The 20,177-nt window shown below is 40.5% G+C and overlaps 1 protein-coding gene across 1 annotated transcript in view; it reads left to right on the plus strand.

Moving 5' to 3' along the window:
• Window positions 1-20,177, plus strand: part of abi3bpb (ABI family, member 3 (NESH) binding protein b) — a 330,661-nt gene that overhangs the window by 286,736 nt on the left and 23,748 nt on the right. Inside the window, exons 52-53 of the mRNA XM_072585416.1 lie at window positions 3,877-4,083; window positions 5,778-5,886. Of these exons, the coding sequence (XP_072441517.1) occupies window positions 3,877-4,083; window positions 5,778-5,886 (316 nt within the window). The remainder of the gene's footprint in view (window positions 1-3,876; window positions 4,084-5,777; window positions 5,887-20,177) is intronic.

A 20,177-nucleotide genomic window follows, 5' to 3' on the forward strand; every position in this document is an offset into this window, starting at 1 on the left:
TGTCACATTATACCTGCAAAGTGCTGCAGACGACAGGAGCTGCCATGCCCCTTTGCTGCATGGTATCTGCGGGTTACCTTATATTACATGGCACATCACTATTTTAGTCTCTATTTGCCCAGACTTCAAAAAGGCAGTTCCAATATACTCCAAGGTCCTCAGAAATGATCAGGGAACTCCTGGCAAGTGTGACCAATAAGCTAATTTGTTCTTGTTCAACCTGGCATGCCTCCTCGAATGCTGCCCACGTAGATCATGATAAACCATGATTGGGGTGCTGCCATTGACAGGAATAGTACTTTGTGGCTTTTGCAATGAAAGAAATCTGAGAGCCAAAGAATTAACCCAAGGAAGAGAGGTCGCCACGTGCAGTAATGATCTACTAAAATCAGATCTGTTCACTTTGCCTGCCGATGCAGTAATATGCACAGCATCTTGTGTGGAGCCTGAATTTTCCTGCATTCCTTGGTGCTCCGTTTTTTCTAAGAAGGTCACATGAGGGCATTCCATTGGAAAACTAATTGAAAACTGGATGGAACAATATGAGCCATTAGCCAAATTGGCTCAAAGGCTTTTTTGAACCTAGATGCCAATAAGGGAAAGAGCAGCATTAAAGATGAAGAGAAAATGTAACCAGATAGCTGAAATGTTTTTTATATGATTGCGTTCTCTTCATGCCATCCAGAATATTTACTGAGATCTTGAAACATTGATGCAAATGAATGTTATTAATATATGTTATATATGTTATCCTCCATACCATAATGACAAGACATAGCCTGCTTAAAGGGCAAAACTTAAAATAAATATTAAGTACTTGTCTATTTATCATGTATGTAAATGTGAGCAACATCAGTATTTATGTGAATGCACTAATGTTACTAAGTAATAGTGTGTGGTAAGTAGTGGAAAGGAAATTGGAAATGTTTGAGAAAGATTTCAATGAATTAATTGCATGGGCAAAAATGTTTGAATTGTATTTGCATGTATATGAAAAGAATGAAGATGGGAATAACAATAAATAACTGCCGGTGCTAGAAATCTGAAATGTAAAACAAAAATGTTGAAAATCCTGTTTGTCAAGCAGTTTTAGTAGACAGAGAAAAACAAAATCAAAGAGCAGGCTTTTTTTGGCTCCATATAGGGTGCATGACTAATGGTGGGTTAGGGGGCCACAGGCTATCACTCCAAGCAGACTTTAAAGCCCCCACACCTGCCTGGAAAAGGTGTGACTGCAGGTCTCCATGTGGTAGAGATTTCCCTCCAGAGTGGTAGCCTGGCTACTGAAGTTTTGTTTGGTATAAAAGTTTAAGAAGTTGGACAATGGGGGTCTCACGATGGAGACAGCCTCTCTTTACATAGCGACTGCATTCTAGTTCTCTACCGGATGATCTCTGGCTTGCCTTCCAGTTTTGATAGCTTACCTGCTATCACTAATTGGATGAGAATCCGGCTTTCTGGATACTGGTTGGGAAGTTCTTGAAAATTTGGCTGAAAATCACCATGGCTGGGTGGCTACTTTACTGACATGGGGCCCTTGAGCCAAAACTCAAAATCTTGCCCAATGTTTTGAGTTGTTGACTTTCATCTGGTGGAAGATCACCAGCCTGGAATGTAAATTCTGTTGCTCTTTCTTTCTACAGATGTTTCAAGACCTGCTATGCATTAGGGGATCTATTTAGTGGTAGGCCATTCATTTGGACAAAACCCATCCCCACATAGACGTGTCTGTTCCTCCCTTCAGATGCCTCCCTTTGAAATGGGGGGACTCCCTAAAAAAAATTAGGGCAGTGTCTGTTGATGAATGTTGACAAAATGCAAAAGAAAATGAAAATATAATATTGGGATTAGGGACTTCAAGGAGCTAATATCACGAGGTACCTTCTATGCTCTAGTAAAACACAATGGCTTATAAATTTCTACAATATTAACAATGACACAATAAGGTAGACCATTGTGTTCTCTGATCTAGCAGTGACAAATGCACAACATAATTTGCTGAAAAATGCTGAGAAGAAATTCCTGTGAGTATTTGGAAAAGATGGACAGAAGTGCCAGTGGCAATGTTCATGCATTGCAAGCTACAAACATAGACAGGCAAACCATGACATTTCAATTCATTGTTACCATGACATTCCAACCTCAAAGTGAACACTGCCTGAAAGTAATCTCTCTAAAACTATGGACTGCAGGAAGAGCAAGAACTTATGACCCAAACCTGTAGTTTGACTATTGGAGGCAAAAAAAAATTGAATTGTAGCTTAAATTGCTGCTTCTGTGAAGCGTGATATGCTGGGGATATGATTATGCTCATTTTTCAATCATGCTGAAGATTTCTACTCCAGTGATCTTGAAGTCAGGAAGATCCCAGCAGTGATTGTGCTGAAATGTTGCTTGCTTGCAGGTTGGTCAGTTTAGTAATGGGACAAGGTCAACTCAGCAATTAGTCAAAGATATAATCAGGTCAGCAACACTTTTAAAATTCACCTTGTCCCTACAGTAAAGAAACATCACTTAAATGTTATCCCTTAATGTAAATAAATAATTCATTTCATTCATTTTGTAAACGGTTGAAGTTATACTCTCAAGAGGATGCCTTGTATTCTAATTAGTCAGTTTCTAAATCTTCACGAATCTGAAGAGCTGTGCATCTGTGCGATTACTTGAAAACCTCAAATTGGGCATATTATCTTGAACTGCTGATGGATCCTTGAAAGTATTACAAGGCACCAATGTTTTGGTTCAGTCGAAGTGTCAGTGGTGATCAAATCCACTTTAAGGTCGCAAATTGGCCACCACCGTTTATGACACACGACTCAGGTATGAAAACTTAATTCTCCATGTTTAATCTCAAGATGCAAAGACCTAGGAAATTTTGCAAATAAGGAATGTGTTGAGTAATCCTATTAGACTTTATTGGAAATATTAGTAGAATATGCAACAGATACACATAACTGTAGCTTGGGCCGCAGAAGTGAGTAAGCAAAGCTGGACTCCACCTGGATATTAGGGTTTAACCATGTAACAGTGTGATGCGGAAGTTCCGGTATGAAGGGGCTCACCTAAAACATTTTTTTTAAATTTCAATGAATAAAGGTTTGTAAAATTACAGAGTTACAGTAAGGTATAAAATTGATTGAAATTAAGCAAAAACATTACATGGTGCTCGAATTGGGAAAGGTCAATCATCAACATAATGTGGAGAAAAGTAAACTTCTTTCATTGGAAAAAAGGTTCAACTGAAATTTGCCCCAGGTCTGAAGATGCTACCAGTAATGAATATAGCAAACATAAACACACTATTGAACTTGCGTGGTGATCACCCATCGAGAGAGAACCAGTGACAAAAGAAATGGAGAAGAGCTTTTTGTGCAGAGCAGTAAGTATGTGCAGAATGCTCAAAGGTTTATGTGTTGATCAACTCCTTGTCAGTTAAATCATTAAGATCATATTAATATTGTGGCTTTAATCACTTAATCTTGGAAGTTAAGGAAATCTTTCAAATAATTCTGTTTTTAGAAATGTTATGTTTGTTCAAATCCATCCTTTGGGCTGAATTCAAGGTGAGAAAATTGTACATTTGATTGAGCTGAATGGCATTTATATTTTATATGTTTTGTGTTCGTAAATGGAAAGCATTATTTTGAACATGCAACAAGAATAGGTAGCACCTATGTTCTACTTTGAACTCTGAAGAACACAATTAATAATGATTTTATTCTTGTGCTTGAGGTGTGAAATTGGAAGGACAACTGGCATGTTACAAACCAATTGTTCAATCAACAAGAGGAGCCATACATTTGCTATGGTATCCAGTACTCTATTGGATAGAGATTATTGATTGATTGATTATCCTGCTTCTCTTTTCATTCTAAGGTTCTTACGTGAAATATTTGACAAAGCAAGACAGGCCCTGCTCCATTACTGAATCATTGAAGCATTTTCCTCATGAAAACATAACAAATAATAAAGCCACAGCTCCTCCTCGATACCCTCCTTCCAACCTGACACTTGTGACTGTTGAAGGCTGCCCAACCTTTCTCATAGTAGACTGGGAGAGTAATGAAAATGACACCGCTAGTGGTAATAGCATTATAATTTATAATATTTTGTCTAGAATAAATATTTTGACTGTTTACAATTGTTGCAGTACAGTTGAGATAGTGTGTTCTGTTATTTTGTTAGCTTTGTTAAGTAAACAGTAGATAGACTTTTTTTTCCCACGATCACACTGGTGATGAGGAACCTGTCCTTCCATTATTGCATTTAAGAAACTACCCCATCTTTCGCTCAAGAGTACCAGGTGTAAACAGAACAAACAAAATATTAGGGATTGGTTTTTCCCAGTCTCTTCTACCCTAGTTCTGAACAAGAACACTGCATTTGAAACCTGTTGTTTTTGAGTAGGCATATTCCTGTTGGGTCATTAACAATGTCTATGTGTAACATACAATGCAAGGTCCATCCCCTGCTATAACTAGCAGAAAGGAAAATAAATTTACTTACTGGTATTGAGATTGACACTTTCTAGCTCCCTGTAGAACTCTGCTATAAATTTCCTAATTACTGATAGTTAGGAGTTGGCTATAATACCAAGTTTCACTGAATGCTTAGTCAAGAATGATAAGGAAATGTGCAATAGGTCAGGAACATAGGAAACATGCCTATCAAATAATCTTAGGCCAGGCTTTCAGCCTCTTTTTTTCTCTGAACTTTACTCATGGGGAAGTGAGATTGTTCATGAGCAAAGGTCAGACAAATTAGCCCTTTAATACTCTATCCTGCATTAGTACTTACTTCATTACTGAACGGCCATAAATTTTATCATCAATTTTTGTCAAATTACGTGTAATGCCAGGTTTTTGAAGCCAGTCCTTTCATGGAAACAGTCTTCTCTTCAATTATAAGACACTAACAGAGGTCAGGTTGGATTGACATGAACCAGGATTGTTCAAATAACATTTTATATCAATCCCAAAATATCTTACATTCCCTCCCTCACAGTGTCTGAGGTTTTTGTAATTAGTTTCAGAGCTTTAAAGCCTGACATTTTGATAGGCCTGTGCTATTGGCAGAAGCGTAGCAGAGTGGGCCAAACATCTGTTGATGTCTGACAGCACATTCCAGATTGGGAAGGAGTTTGTATTCTCAGGACAAATGGCCCACTCTAGGAAGAGCGCATCAGAAAGAGATCCATTACCTTTGGGTGAGACCTGGGATCTCATTGGAATTCGTACTGGCTGTCAGCTGGGAAATAAAAATTCCTTCAGAGATTATCAGGACAAATTAGGCCTAATTCCCAGGAATTCCTCTAGACATGCAGCTTTACTGGGAGAGTGGTGGGGGAGTGGAATATTCTTTTTCCCTTTCCTCCTCCTCTGTGGAATTTCATTGACTGAAAAAAACAGGGCAGAATGCTGAGGGGATTACATTTTGTTCTAAATTCTGTACTTCTCCCACCTGGTGAGAGTTTCAGGCCTTTCTTCCCACAGGTTTAGCCTGATATCCATTTGATACATTAACCATTCTTCATGGGGAGAAAAACTTATTCAATCCTGCCTGCAGTCAGGATTTGGTCTGAACTATTTTACCCTAAAACTGAATTATGCTTCCAGGATAGAATATACATCAGGAAGTAGGAAAATGTGAAACTAATGCACGGAGGCTTTGATAATCTAATTGAAGTTAGCTTTACTCATGCATGATATGAAATATGCATATCATTTGTCATTGTGCATCATATTCTCTACTGAGATCTTTACATGCTTGTCTTCCAGAATATGAAGTTGTTTCAACAATGCAAGGGTTGGACAACAAAACCGAAGAACTTATTACTGTCACTAATCAAACACACGCTGCAGTGGAAAACCTTAAACCAAATACAAGGTGAACAATGCTATTTTATTCCCTCACCATTGCATGTTTCATATTCTGGTCCATTTTGCTGAACTTTGAGAATGTAATTAATGCCACATCTCTCTGCATCACTTGCATCAAAGAATTCTCAAATTGTTATCTCCTAGAATATAAGAGATATTTGGGAAAATATTGCATGATAGCAGAATTTAAAATGCAATGGATAAAGATTCACTCATCTTTAAGCCTGACTTATCAAATCAACATTCGTGGTCAGAAATGCTCTAATATGGGTATGGAATCTTGTAAAATGTACTACAGTATTATTTATAGAGAGATTGTTAAGTATCAAAGGTTAAATGCTGACATTTTCAGAGGTGTTCAAAGTAGAGACATCCCCTGCCTGTTCAGCCTCTCCCTAGAGCTCAACTCCTCCAACCCTGGCAACATCCTTGTAAATCTTCTCTGAACCCTTTCAAGTTTCACAACATCTTTCCGATAGGAAGGAGACCAAAGGGCAAGGAAAATGTGGTTCCCTGCAGGATGCATAGGAATGGTAAATTTATACTCATTGCAAATGAAAACAAAGCCAATTCTCAAATAATAAGTCTTTTTTGTGAATTTAATGAGACTTGCAAGACAGTAATGTCTAGAAAATATTCAGAAAACCATTTAAAATGCAGGAATGTTGCTATGACTCCAAATAATTTAACTGCAGTTACTGCATAGAACATGCTCTTGGAAATAATGATTATTTTCCTTTATCTTTATAAACTCTGACCACTGTGGTCTGAACAATCTACAAAGTTGTAAAAAAAAATCTGTCAAAAGCCTTGATTCACCTTCCATGCTTCATTCTTTTATAATCTAATTTTCTAATTAACTCATGTAAATAAATCACATCACGCTAATTGACTTGTTAAATGTTTGCCTGTTGCCTTAAATTGGACAGAAGCATAGAATAAGGAAAAGTTGCCATAGCCCCAGAGAACCATAGGGCTGTTCATTCATTACTGGTGAGAGGTGACAGGTGCTAAGTTTAACCTGAGGGTCACTGTGCCTCAGACAAGAGTTGTGGTTAAGAAGGCTGAACCTTCATGGTGGAATGGGAATTGAACCTGTGCTTTGGCTGACACTATGCATCATGGATCAGTCAGCTGAGCTAATGGTTAAAGCCTCAATTGAAACTGGCTGCGTCACAATCTTTGGCAGTGCATTCCAGATCCTAATGCTCACCGCTGTGAAAAAGTTTGTACATGGTTTCTGTACCAAAAGAAAGTGTTAAATCTAATGGACTGGTTTCTGTTTTCATTAATTATTTGTATCAGGCTGATTGTAGCAAAACTCCCCCCGCCCCTGAAAAAAGATCATTGTACTAATCTGTCACATGTAAATGCAATCAAGGACATCCTTCTAACTCATCTACACCAAGGTTGGCCTCAAACCTGTCCAAAATCATCTCTAACAAATTATAAGTCATAGCAGGAATTGCAGAAAGTAATCATGGGATGAATACTGCCTTGAGGCAGTACTCATCCCATGTTTGCTGCTGCCAAACTACAACTTTGACTGAACCTCACTTTGGAAGGTCAGCGAGGTATTTTGCTATTATTGTTACTTAGTTTTGATCAGGTTGTTGTTTTGCCTAGGGATTTTCAAATGAGAAAATTCTTGTTATAGAGGGAGTGCAGCAAAGGTTTACCAGACTGGATGGAAGGACTGACAATATGAAGAGAGGTTGAATTGGTTCAGAAGAATGTGGGGTGAATCTCATGAAAACCTATTAAATTCTAACAGGGCCAGACAAGGTATATGTAGGAGGATGTTCCTGATGATGGGGGGATGGGGTGGGGGTGGGGGGTTGGTGGTCAGGGGGAAAGTCTAAGGATATAGGGTAAACCATTTAGGGCCAAGATGAGGAGAAATTTCTTCACCCAGAGAGTAGTGAGCCTGTGGAATTCACTACCATAAAAAGCAGTCGAGGCTTAAACATTGTATGATTTCAAGAAGGATATAATTAGTTAGCTCAATGTAGCACTTAGGGCTAACAGAGTCAAAGGACAGGGGGAACAGCAGAGAAAGGCTATTGAGTTTGATGATAAGCCATGATCGCAATGAATGTTGGAGCAGGCTCAAAGGGCTGAATAGCCAACTGCTTATGTTATCCATGTTGTATGTTTATTTTTAACAAAAGGGGAATATAATTGTGATAAATACTAGATTTTAGACTCTTTTATTGAGACATCATGAAAAATGTCCTTTACATACATACATACATACATACATACATACATACATACATACATACATACATACATACATACATACATACATACATACATACATACATACATACATACACAAAGCATTAACAGAGTGTACAGACTAGTCTTAGTTAAAGTTTTATGGCTGTCAGTGCCTTATCAGTATATGCATTTTAATTGAAAATAATAGAGGTTGTCAACTGCTGATTGAAGACCAAACTTCTATTCACATCAGGGAAACAGTATTGTCTGCAGCGGTCAAGCTCACTACTGCCCTGCATTTCTTTCTTTCCAAGGAACACTTAGGAATTTTGACGCATATATAAAGTAGCAGCTCACTCATTACATCAAGAAGGTTACTTGTATCAAATCAAATAGAACTGTGTAATTCACTACCCCTTCAACACAGGGGACAAAGAAAAAGAGGAAGAAGTAGCTGTTCTACAAACTTGTTAGACATGCATGATTGGAAGGAACAGTTCATAGAAAATATTGCACGTAAAGATTGTCAATTTTAAGTAGAGCTGACATTGAGATCATTTGTGATATCAGTCCCTTTTCCAACATAAGATTTTCATAGCATGATTATCATGTGGCAATCCATTGCACCAACCCACATGGCTGAGAAAGATACATGAAGATGACTGACTGGTGATCAGTTGCAGTTCAGTATATAGTATCTTCAGAGTAAGATATAATGAGGCCAATCTGATATAGAATGTGTCTTAGAGTACACTTTAGATAGTTGACAATTGAATTTCTAGCAACTAAACAAGTGTGGTAACACTTTGTAATGCAGGCCAGCGAGAGTCTTGAGGGTAATTGTAATTGCTCTGTATTGCATAATACTTCAATGAGGTAAGGCTTTCCTGCTGCTAAAGGGGAAGACAATGATGAGGCATGCTGAGAGCTGGAAGCAAAGCTAATATGGACACAGTACGCATTCACTCATATAAAACTATACCTGTCATTGACTAGCACACACTCATCTTGCCCTTGCCACCCTAATTTCACTAGAGAGCGGAAAGAACATTAATGACTTGAGTGCACCAACTGTGGACTGAAGCAAAGCACCAAAGATTATGCTTCAGAAACAATTATTATTGAAGATATCCTTGCAATCTTGATAAAGGCAGCACAGCCGCTCAGTGGTTAGCACTGCTGCCTCACAGTGCCAGGAACCCGAGTTCAATTCCAGCATTGGGCAGTTGTCTGTGTGGCATTTACACATTCTTCCCAGGCCTGTGGGTGCTCCAGTTTCCTTCCACAGTCCAAAGATGTGCAGTTTAGGTGGATTGACCATGCTAAGTTGCCCCATAGTGTACAGGGATGTGCAGGCTAGATAGATTAGCCATGGAACTGCAGGGTTTAGCGGTAAGACTGGAGGGGATGCCCTTGAGATGATCGGTATGGATTCAATGGGCCAAACAGCCTGCTTCCACACTGAGAAGATTCTGATAAAATATTTTCTCAGGACAGATCTTTGGATAGTCTTGAAGGCCAGCCTTAGCTCACCCACACATTGCCTCAGAGATTTCAGAATAATTCTCATCTGCTGCATGATTTTTCAGTTTTCAGACAGCTAAACAGTCAGCCAAAAGCATTGAGCATTAAGAAGATGAAAATTCCACAAAGGAATTAGTTGCATTACCATCTGTGGAGCAAGAACATTCAAGTTAGACAATATCTCAAAATGCTTTATAAAATGTGCTATGGTAAGTCATTTCTTCAAGACATGACAGATCTCTGATGTAACAGGTCTATACCACGTTTTTGCACTCAGTCATTTAAATACTGTTACTTATCATCTCATGGCTGTGCTGCTATATTGAAACCATTACAAACAAATACATAGGAAAATGTTCAAGTCACGTTCCAGACCATTAATTTCTTTCATTGCATAGGGTGTGAATATTGGCATTCTGAGTTGGCAATTGTTCTGTGAACTGTTTATGATTAGTTTCAGGCATGTGATGTTTAAAATGCCACTTATTCTAAGTAACTTTGAGGACTTTACTGACAGGAGTTTTGACTCTCTACTTCCACGGGCTGCACATTATGGAGGTCGACAAATGATACAATTCTATCTGAGAGTAACAGTGACTTACTAATTTTGGGTGCATCAAATGCTTTTTTCCGGGGGTTGGATGGGAAGAATACCATAGTGGTAATCCATTCCCTAAAGTCTTTATCCACTCCTTTGCAGATTATAGCAGGGATTTGCTTACATTCCCAGTCAAGGCAATTAGTTCCTGGTGATAAAGTGCTTCCTAGTTCTACAACAATTAAAAGGATAACTGCCTATCCCATTGTGAGGTGCATATATAAGAACAAACTTCATCTGGGAGTCCTAATGCACATAGAAACTAGTAGTGGGCAAATCGTTGGTTCACAAACCTTTTTTCTCCCCCGACCCTCTTTCATTTTTGTCTCTTTAAATGGACAGAAAAAAGACTGTGGACCCACACTGTCCCAACCACTATTTGCTCTGTGTCACTGGGAGGAGCTGATCAAGCACTCAGCCTTAATGACCACATTTCATAGATTGAACCCAACAGTCATCTATAAAGCTGCCAGTTTTGACATTTGCAAAGCTTTTAATAACAGGGTTAGCTTTGGGTCAACATAATTTCTACCCTTGTACTTTTTGGACTTTTCATCAGACTTGCATAATTGGAGGCAATTTTGCAGATAAATTAAAATTAGATTAGATTAGATTACTTACACTGTGGAAACAGGCCCTTCGACCCAACAAGTCCACACCGACCCGCAACCCACCCATACCCCAACATTTACCCCTTAGCTAACACTATAGGCAATTTAGCATGGCCAATTCACCTGACCTGCACATTTTTGGACTGTGGGAGGAAACCCACGCAGACACGGGGAGAATGTGCAAACTCCACACAGTCAGTCGCCTGAGGCGGGAATTGAACCAGGTCTCTGGCGCTGTGAGGCAGCAGTGCTAACCACTGTGCCACCATGCTGCCCAAATTAGTTGTTGGAAAAATAATACAGGGGACACATCAGTCAGACTAACATTCAATCCAGAATTTCTGAAAGCTTTTCCTACTATACTTACACACAAAGGTTGATGTTATCTTCATAAATGTGTTTGTGAAATTTTGTGACTATATTAGTCACACCAGTTCTGATTTATGAAAATAATTGCATACACCGAATACCATCTAACATCATCAAAAAGGCATGGTGGCTCAGTGGTTAGCACTTCTGCCTAACAGTGCCAGGCACCTAGGTTCAGTCCCTGCCTTGGATGACTGTCTGTGTGGGTTTCCTCTGGGTGCTCGTCCCACAATCCAAAGATGTGCAGGTCAGATGAATTGGCTGTGCTAAATTGTTTATAGTTTCAGGGGAATGGGTCGGGGTGGGTTACTCTTTAGAGGGTCGGTGTGGACTTAGGCTGAAGGGTCTGTTTCCGTACTGTAGGCAATCTAATGTAAAAAGTCACCATCTCCCAAAGTTTAATAGTGCCTGCATTTTTCTCAGTGCTTCCCTAAGCACCTTTAAAAAGTCCCATCGCATTGCTCCACAGTAATGTTGTCAGCTTTCTACAGTCCAATCCTCTGTAATCCTTCTCCATAACGTACATCATTACTCCTCTTTAGTTTAGTTAGTATAGGTTATGAAGTGTTCTCAGAACATCATATAGTTTTGCTGAAGCAAATTATTTCAGAGGTTCACTGAGACTTCTTTGAAACTGAACTGCCACTGAGCACTTCTGTTTGGAGTTACACATACCACTTGAGGGTATCTGGATATGAGGGTAAGTGAAAGTGAGATTAGAGTCAAGATTAGAGTGGTGCTGGAAGTGCACAGCAGGTCAGGCAGCATCCGAGGAGCAGGAAAATTGACGTTTTGGGCAAAAGCCCTTCATCAGGAATGAGGCTGGAAGCCTCTGAGGTGGAGAGATAAATGGGAGGGATGGGGCTGGGGAGAAGGTAGCTAAGAGTGCAATAGGTGGATGTAGGAAGGAGAAGGTGATCAGTCAGAGAGGAGGGTGGAGCGGATAGGTGGGAAGGAAGCTTGACAGGTGGGACAGGTCATGATGATGGTGCTGAGCTGGAAGGTTGGAGCTGGGGTAAGGCGGGGAGAGGGGAAATGAAGTCCACATTGATGTGATGGGGTTGAAGGGTTCCGAGGTGGAAGATGAGGCGTTCTTCCTACAGGTGTCGGGTGGTGAGGGAGTGGCGATGGAGGAGGCCCAGGACCTGCATGTCCTCGGCAGAGTGGGAGGGTGATTTGAAACATTCGGCCAGGGGGCGGTGGGGTTGGTTGGTGCGGGTGTCCTGGAGATGTTCCCTGAAGTGCCCTATGAGAATGTGTCCAGTCTCCCCAATGTAAAGGAGACCACATCGGGAGCAACGGATACAATAAGTGACATTGGTGGATGTGCAGGTGAAGCTTTGATGGATGTAGAATGCTCTTTTGGGGCCTTGGATGCAGGTGAGGGGGGAGCTGTGGGCGCAGGTCTTGCAATTCCTGCGGTGGCGGGGGAAGGTGACAGGAGGGGAGGGTGGGTTGTTGGGGGGGCGTGAACCTGACCAGGTAATCAAGGACAAAATGGTCTTTGCAGAAAATGGATAGGGGTGGGGAGGGAAATATATCCCTGATGGTGAGGCCCATTTGTAGCAGATGATGCGGTTTATGCGGAGGTTGATGGAGTGGGAGGTGAGGAGCGGGAGGTTCTGTCTTTGTTGCAGTTGGAGGGGTGAGGTTTAAAGGAGGAGCGGCAGGAAGTAGATGAGATGCGCTGGAGGCATCTTCAACCACACGGGAGGGGAAATTATAGTCTTTAAAGAGGAGGCCATCTGGTGTGTTCTGTGGTGGAGCTGGTCCTCCTGGGAGCAGATATGGTGGGGGCGGAGGAATTGGGAATATGGGAGAGCATTTTTGCAGGTGGTTGGGTGGGAGGAGGTGTAATCCAAGTAGCTGTGGGAGTCAGTGGGTTTGTAAAATAGGTCAGTGTTGAATCGGTCGTTGTTGATGGACTAGGAGAGATCTAGGAAGGGGAGGGAGGTGTCCGAGATAGTCCAGGTGAATTTAAGGTCGGGGTGGAATGTGTTGGTGAAATTGATGAACTGCTCAACCTCCTTGTGGGAGCACGAGGTAGTGTTGATGCAGTCATCAATGTAGCGGAGGGAAAGGTGGGGGATGGGAGTGGTGTTGGTGTAACTATGGAAGATGGACTATTCTGTGTAGCCGACAAAGAGACAGGCATAGCTGGGGCCCATACGGGTGCCCATGGCTACCCCTTTCGTCTGGAAAATATGAGGGTGCCCATTCTACTCCATCACCTTTTCTGATTTCTTTCTGGGCACAGAGACCAGCTAAAGAAATTCTTAATAATTGCCAGGATAGTTATCCCACACTGATCAGATTTGCTACATCATTTCTTTTAAATGTGAGAGCACTATTTCACTGTTATATCTGCTTGGATTTTCTCCAGGTACTCTGCTTTCCCTCATAGTCCACAGAGTCATAGAGATGTACAGCATGGAAGCACACCCTTCAGTCCAACCTATCCATGCCGACCAGATATCCCACCCCAATCTAGTCCCACCTGCCAGTGCCAGGCCCATATCCCTCCAAACCCTTCCTATTCATACACAAATCCAAATGCCTCTCAAATGTTGCAATTGTACCAGCCTCCACCACTTCCTCTGGCATCTCATTCCATACACGTACCACCCTCTGCTTGAAAAAGTTGTCCCTTAGGTCTCTTTTATATCTTTCTCCTCTCACCCTAAACCTATGCCCTCTAGTTCTGGACTCCCCCACCCCAGGGAAAAGACTTTGCCTACTTACCCTATCCATGTCCCTCATGATTTTGTAAACCTCTATAAGGTCACCCCTCAGCCTCTGACACTCCAGGGAAAACAGTCCCAGCCTGTTCAGCCTGTCCCTATAGCTCAAATCCTCCAACCCTGGCAACATCCTTGTAAATCTTTTCTGAACCCTTCCAAGTTTCACAACATCTTTCTGATAGGAAGGAGACCAGAATTTCACGCAATATTCCAACAGTGGCCTAACCAATGTCCTGTACAGCCGCAACATGACCTCACAACTCCTGTACTCAGTACTCTGACCAATAAAGGAAAGCATACCAAACGCCTTCTTCACTATCCTATCTACCTGTGACTCCACTTACAAGGAGCTATGAACCTGCATTCAAAGGTCTCTTTGTTCAGCAGCACTCCCTAGGACCTTACCATTAAGTGTATAAGTCCTGCTAAGGTTTGCTTTCCCAAAATGCAGCACCTAGCATTTATCTGAATTAAACTCCATCTGCCACTCCTCAGACCATTGGCCCATCTGGTCAAGATCCTGTTGTAATCTGAGATAACCTTCTTCGCTGTCCACTGCACCTCCAATTTTGGTGTCATTTGCAAACTTATTAACTGTACCCCTTATGCTCACATCCAAATCATTTATATAAATGACGAAAAGTAGAGGACCCAGCACCGATCCTTGTGGCACTCAGCTGGTCACAGGCCTCAAGTCTGAAGAACAACCCTCCACCACCACCCTCTGTCTTCTACCTTTGAGCCAGTTCTGTATCCAAATGGCTAGTTCTCCCAGTATTCCGTGAGCTGTAACCTTGCTAACCAGTCTCCCATGGGGAACTTTGTTGAACGCTTTAATGAAGTCCATATAGATCACATCTAACGCTCTGTCCTCATCAATCCTTTGTTACTTCAAAAAACTTCCTGTAGTGTCCAGGGATGTATAGGTTAGGTGGGTTAGCCATGGGAAGTGCAGGTTTATGGAAATAGGGTAATGTGGTAGATCTGGGTGGGGTGTTCCTCAGAGTGTTGGTGCAGACTCAATAGGCCGAATGGCCTGTTTCCACAATGTAGGAATTCTGTGACTCTGTGATTCTATTCTATGTATGCACTTAAAGCAGACTCCACTTTTGGATTTTGAAATGAACAAGAGAAAAAAAAAATTCTGTCAATTTTAATCTACAGAGATTTGTAAATCTCTTCAATTTTAATGTTAATTTCACAAACCCTCCTTTGAAACCGACTTTAATTCTGATTTGAAAAATGCTAATCCATAAGGTTCCAAAATAAACCAAGCTCTGTTCCTTCCTAGTCCAAATTGCAAGAGTACAAACTGATGTTGCCCTTGGTACTTAGACAAAAACAGAACCAACCCAGTCAAATAAATCTTAGTCTGCACTGATGTATTCCTGGGTTCTACTGAACTTTACCTACTTGGTCTCAGGAGCAACATAGGTATAATATTGTTTTATTTGAAAAACCTGGTGGTGCTGCATGATCTTCAAGACAGACCAAAATATTTTTAATGCTACGGGGAATATAAAGAAGGACAATATATTGGAAAATGAAAGCAATGTAGTCAGCAGATGTAATTTGGACTACAGAGGGTTGAATCCATCATTGGAAAACCTAGTACACAAAGCTATTAAATACTGGCCTTACCATGAGCTCACAGTCCAGGAAAGGTTTCAAAAGTGGAGGAAGTATATATTTGTGCATCACGTGAATCCTCACGTGTGGAAAGAATTGTTGTGCTTATTCTGGGATCTGGGTAATGTCATCCTGTCATCTTGGTGATGAGATGGCTACAGCTCTTGATGCATCGTACCCAAGTAGTGTTGGGGGAGGAGCTCACATTGTCTCTGTTTCCAAGATCAGGTCATCTGAACATGGTTCACATATGCAATAGCCAGGCACAAAAAATGATGTTTGAAGTGCAGGAAGCATATTTAGCATGTTGAAGGATTCTGGCAAAATTTGAAAAACACAGGGTTTCCTTATTCTTTTTGTTTACTTCAGAGGGATATCTTTGTGAGGCAAGGCACTTGCATGAAACATGTAACTCAGAGCCTGTACTCCCTCCTCACAAGGTTTCATGGCAGAATAGATCCTTGCAAGATTACCACTATATTTTCTGCCACAGGATGTCTGACAATAAATGTGTGTCTACAAACCTGCAAAGGTTTAAAATTGTTTCACAGAAGCACACTCAGTTGGCCAGCCCAGTTAGTCTTTAGATTTTCATCTCCTTAGAACAGAATTTAAATATTGAAATACCAGTTCCTGCATTCTCACATCCTTAAAGCTTTATCAAGGCTTCATACTATCAAAGATTGAACTGGGATGATGGTTGCAAAGTTGTTTTTTACTTGAATAGGGGCCAAACTGTGTGTTTTGACATGCCAAATTTTAGTCCCTAGTTGGAACTCAAAATCACATGCACCATAGTTAATAAATGGCCAATTCTTTCCCACATGAACAGACTGCATAATTTTAAGTAGAATCAGTCAGGAAATATGATTACCATCCCTCCCTGATTTTCTTGGCGCCTTCAGGTATTAAAGATTCCTGTCCTGGACACTGCAACAATAACTCCTAGGGAATTAGGTACACACTCCCTGCAATTCCTTGTACACAGTGTTGGGACAGACTGGATTGCTTTTCAAATATACCCAGGCAGAATTGATCATACAGGAGCTGAAAGAATAGGTTAGCATTCCATTAGCAACCCTCACACAATTAATACTTCCTCCACAATTGCAACACCACTAAAGGACCACAGTTTCAGGTTAGTTGGACCAAGAGGTGATGTCACAATAGCAGGAGGTACCTACTGTGATAAAAATTCCAGAATGTTTCCAACCAGAGCTTCCTAGCTAAATCCAGTCATGAGCAGGAAATATATATATATATACTGTCCATATATGTCAAATTTCTTTTGATGAAGTAAATGAAAGAATCATTTTCATACAACAAAAAACAAGAACAGACCAGCTAGTATGTTGGGTTTGTTGTTCAGGATGAATAGAAGGCTACAATTCTGATAACTGAGCCTTAACTAAAATTTAGTCAGATCCTTACCTTAATGTTGTTGCAGAACTTAATTTAGTATAATTTTTTTTTACATGTTTGCAAGAAATTCTGAGCAGGACCATGAAAGAATAAATACAGATTGATGAATGTTTTTGGCTCCAGTATATACTGCTGCTACCTATTCACTTCTTTTCTGTGCAGGATGTGGAAATGTAATAATGGACGTGTTCACTCTAGTGAACTATCAGATTTGCATTTTTCCATATGCCTGGTTCCAATAAAACTGTAAAGAGTTGACAATTACTTCATACACTTCCTTGTGATCAGCTACAGTACAGATTAGACAAAGGACTGGAAAGAAGCTCTCTATTGGAAGCAGGACATGGGAGGGGCCAAAGTCTAAAACTTCACAAGGATCACTGACAGTTGCACAGATATAAGCTATTTAAATATTCGGTTCACTATTCTATTGTATTTATGAAAGATCTCAATGTCATTAGCAAAACATTCTATGTGCAGGTTTTTCCCCTCAGATTCATAACATTTTAAATAAATTAATCATGAATGTTGTGACATTTGATTTCCATATAAAAAATATTATGAACGATTAATGGTGAATTGAATTCATATTTAAGTTATTCATTTTTGGGACACGGTAATCTACATCCTGGGGTAACAACACTGCCGTTTCCATTGAGCTTTACATTAAATTTAATACAGTCACATATGGTGTGTTACTTCCCACTAACAGACCGTCATCTGATACCAGACTAAGTCTCTTATAGAAAAGTAGAAAATAGGAACAAGAGTAGGCCATTCAGCCCTTTCAGCCTGCTGCACCATTTGTTTTGATCATGGCCAATTTATCCAACGCCTGCTCTTGCTTTTCCCCCCATATCCTTTGATCCCTTTAGCTATATCTAACTCCTTCTTGAAATAATACAATATTTTGGTCATTGACTGTTTTCTGTAGTAACAAATTCCACGTGCTCACTACTCTCTGGGTGAAGAAATTTCTCTCCATCTCAGTCATAAATGGTTCACCCTGTACTCTTAGGCTGTAACCCCTGGTGCTGGACTCCCCTACCATCACAAATATTCTTCTTGCATTCACTGTCTAGTCCTGCTTGAATTTTATAACTTCATACGAGATGTCCCCCCACCATCACACTCATTATTGTGAACTATGGGCAGCACGGTGGCTCAGTGGTTAGCACTGTTGCCTCACAGCGCCAGGGAGCTAAGTTTGATTCCCACCTCGGGTAACTGTCTGTGTGGAGTTTGCACACTCTCCCCGAATCTGCGTGGTTTCCTCCCACAATCCAAAGATGTGCAGGTCAGGTGGATTGACCATGCTAAATTGCCCATAATGTTAGGTGCATTAGTCAGGGGTAAATATAGGGTAGGGGAATGGGTCTGAGTGGGTTACTCTTCAGATGGTCAGTCAGAAGGGCCTGTTTCCATACTGTGGGGAATCCAATCTAATCTAATCAAACTGCAGCAAATACAACACTAACTGATTGAACTTCTCCTCATACATCAGTCCTGCCATCCCAGGAATTAGTCTGGTAAACCTTTGTTGCACTCCCGCTAGTGAGAACATCCTTCTTCAGAAAAGTAGATCAAAACTCCACATGGTACTCTAGGTGTGGTCTTTTGTAGGCCTTGTATGACTGCAGCAAGACATCCCTGCTCCTGTACTCAAATCCCCTCATTCTGAAGGCCAATATACTGTTTTCCTTTCTTTTTTACCACCTACTCCACCTGCATGCTTACCTTCAGCAAAAGTGCACCAGGATAGCCAGATCACCTTGCACTTTCCTGTCAATTTATAGCTGTTCAGATAATCTACTTTCTTGTTTTGTTCCCAAAATGGATAACCTCTCAGTTACCCATATTGTTCTGCAACTGCTATGCATTTGCCCACTCAGCTTGTTCAATTCACACTGAAGCATCTTTGTATCCTCTCCCTAGCTCACTTTCCCGTGCCTCATGTGTGATGCTCAGATTTGGATATATTACAGCTATATTCCAACATTCACATTATTAATATATAGTGAATAGCTGGAATCCTAGCACTGATCCCTGCAGTAAACCACTAGTCATTGTCTGCCATTCAGAAAAAGACCAATTTATTCCTATTCTTCGTTTCCTATCTGCCATCCCAATACACTACTCCCAATTCACATGTGCTATAATTTTACATTACAGGGACTTTGTCAAAAGCCTTCTGAAAGTCCAGATAAACCACACCTACTGGCTTCCTTTCATCAACCCTAATAGTTCCATCCTTGAAGAATTTCAGTGGATTTATTGAGCATGATTTTCCTTTTGTAAATCCATGCTGATTTTCACTGAACCTGCCACTGTTTTTAAATTCCTCAACGATTAATTCTCTAGTTGGTTCCTCAAAGTATTGGTTCATGAAACCTGGAGTATACAGTCCAGGAATTCCTCCTCTACAGTACTTTTACTGATTTGATTTGCCCAATTTGTATGTAGATTAAAGTCACCCACACAGATGTTCCTTTATTATGGGTATCTCTTAATTTTCTATATGCTGGCATTCCCAAAATTACCCCTACAGTTTTGGAGTCTATAAACAAAGTCCACTAATGTTTTGTTTTGCCTCTTGACATTTCTCAGCTCTACTCGTACATATCCTATATCATCAGAGTTAATAGCCTTCTTCACTATTGAGTTAATTTCCTCTTTAATCAGTAATGCAACTCTACCATCTTTTCCTTTTTATCTGTCCTAAATACTGAATACCCCTGTATGATCAGTTCTCATTCTTGGTCACCTTGCAGCCATATCTCTGAGATCCTGATTACACTATAATTGTTTTCACCATTTGCACAATTTATTCATCCACTTTATTTCAAATGCTGTGTGCATTAAGGCACAAAGACTTAAGGTTTGTCTTTTTGAAATTACTTGTCTGATTCCCATTATTTTTCACTTTGTCCCTGTTTGATCCTGAACCTTGAGTTCTCTGCCTATCACTTCTCTTATTTCCGTTTCTGTCTTCTATTCTTGTCCTTGACTCCCCTTCTTCTGATTCCTTGCATAGGTTCCCATCCCACTGCTACTTTAGTTTAAAGCCTCCTCAACCACTTAGCAAATACCCTTCCAATATATTCCCAGCATTTATTTCTCTTGTTCAAAAAATAATACAGCTAAAATATGTTTATATAGGTACAGGTTACTGACACAAAGG

Source organism: Chiloscyllium punctatum, chromosome 15 (genome assembly GCF_047496795.1).
Source record: "Chiloscyllium punctatum isolate Juve2018m chromosome 15, sChiPun1.3, whole genome shotgun sequence".
In the NCBI taxonomy this organism is placed as follows: Eukaryota; Metazoa; Chordata; class Chondrichthyes; order Orectolobiformes; family Hemiscylliidae; genus Chiloscyllium; species Chiloscyllium punctatum.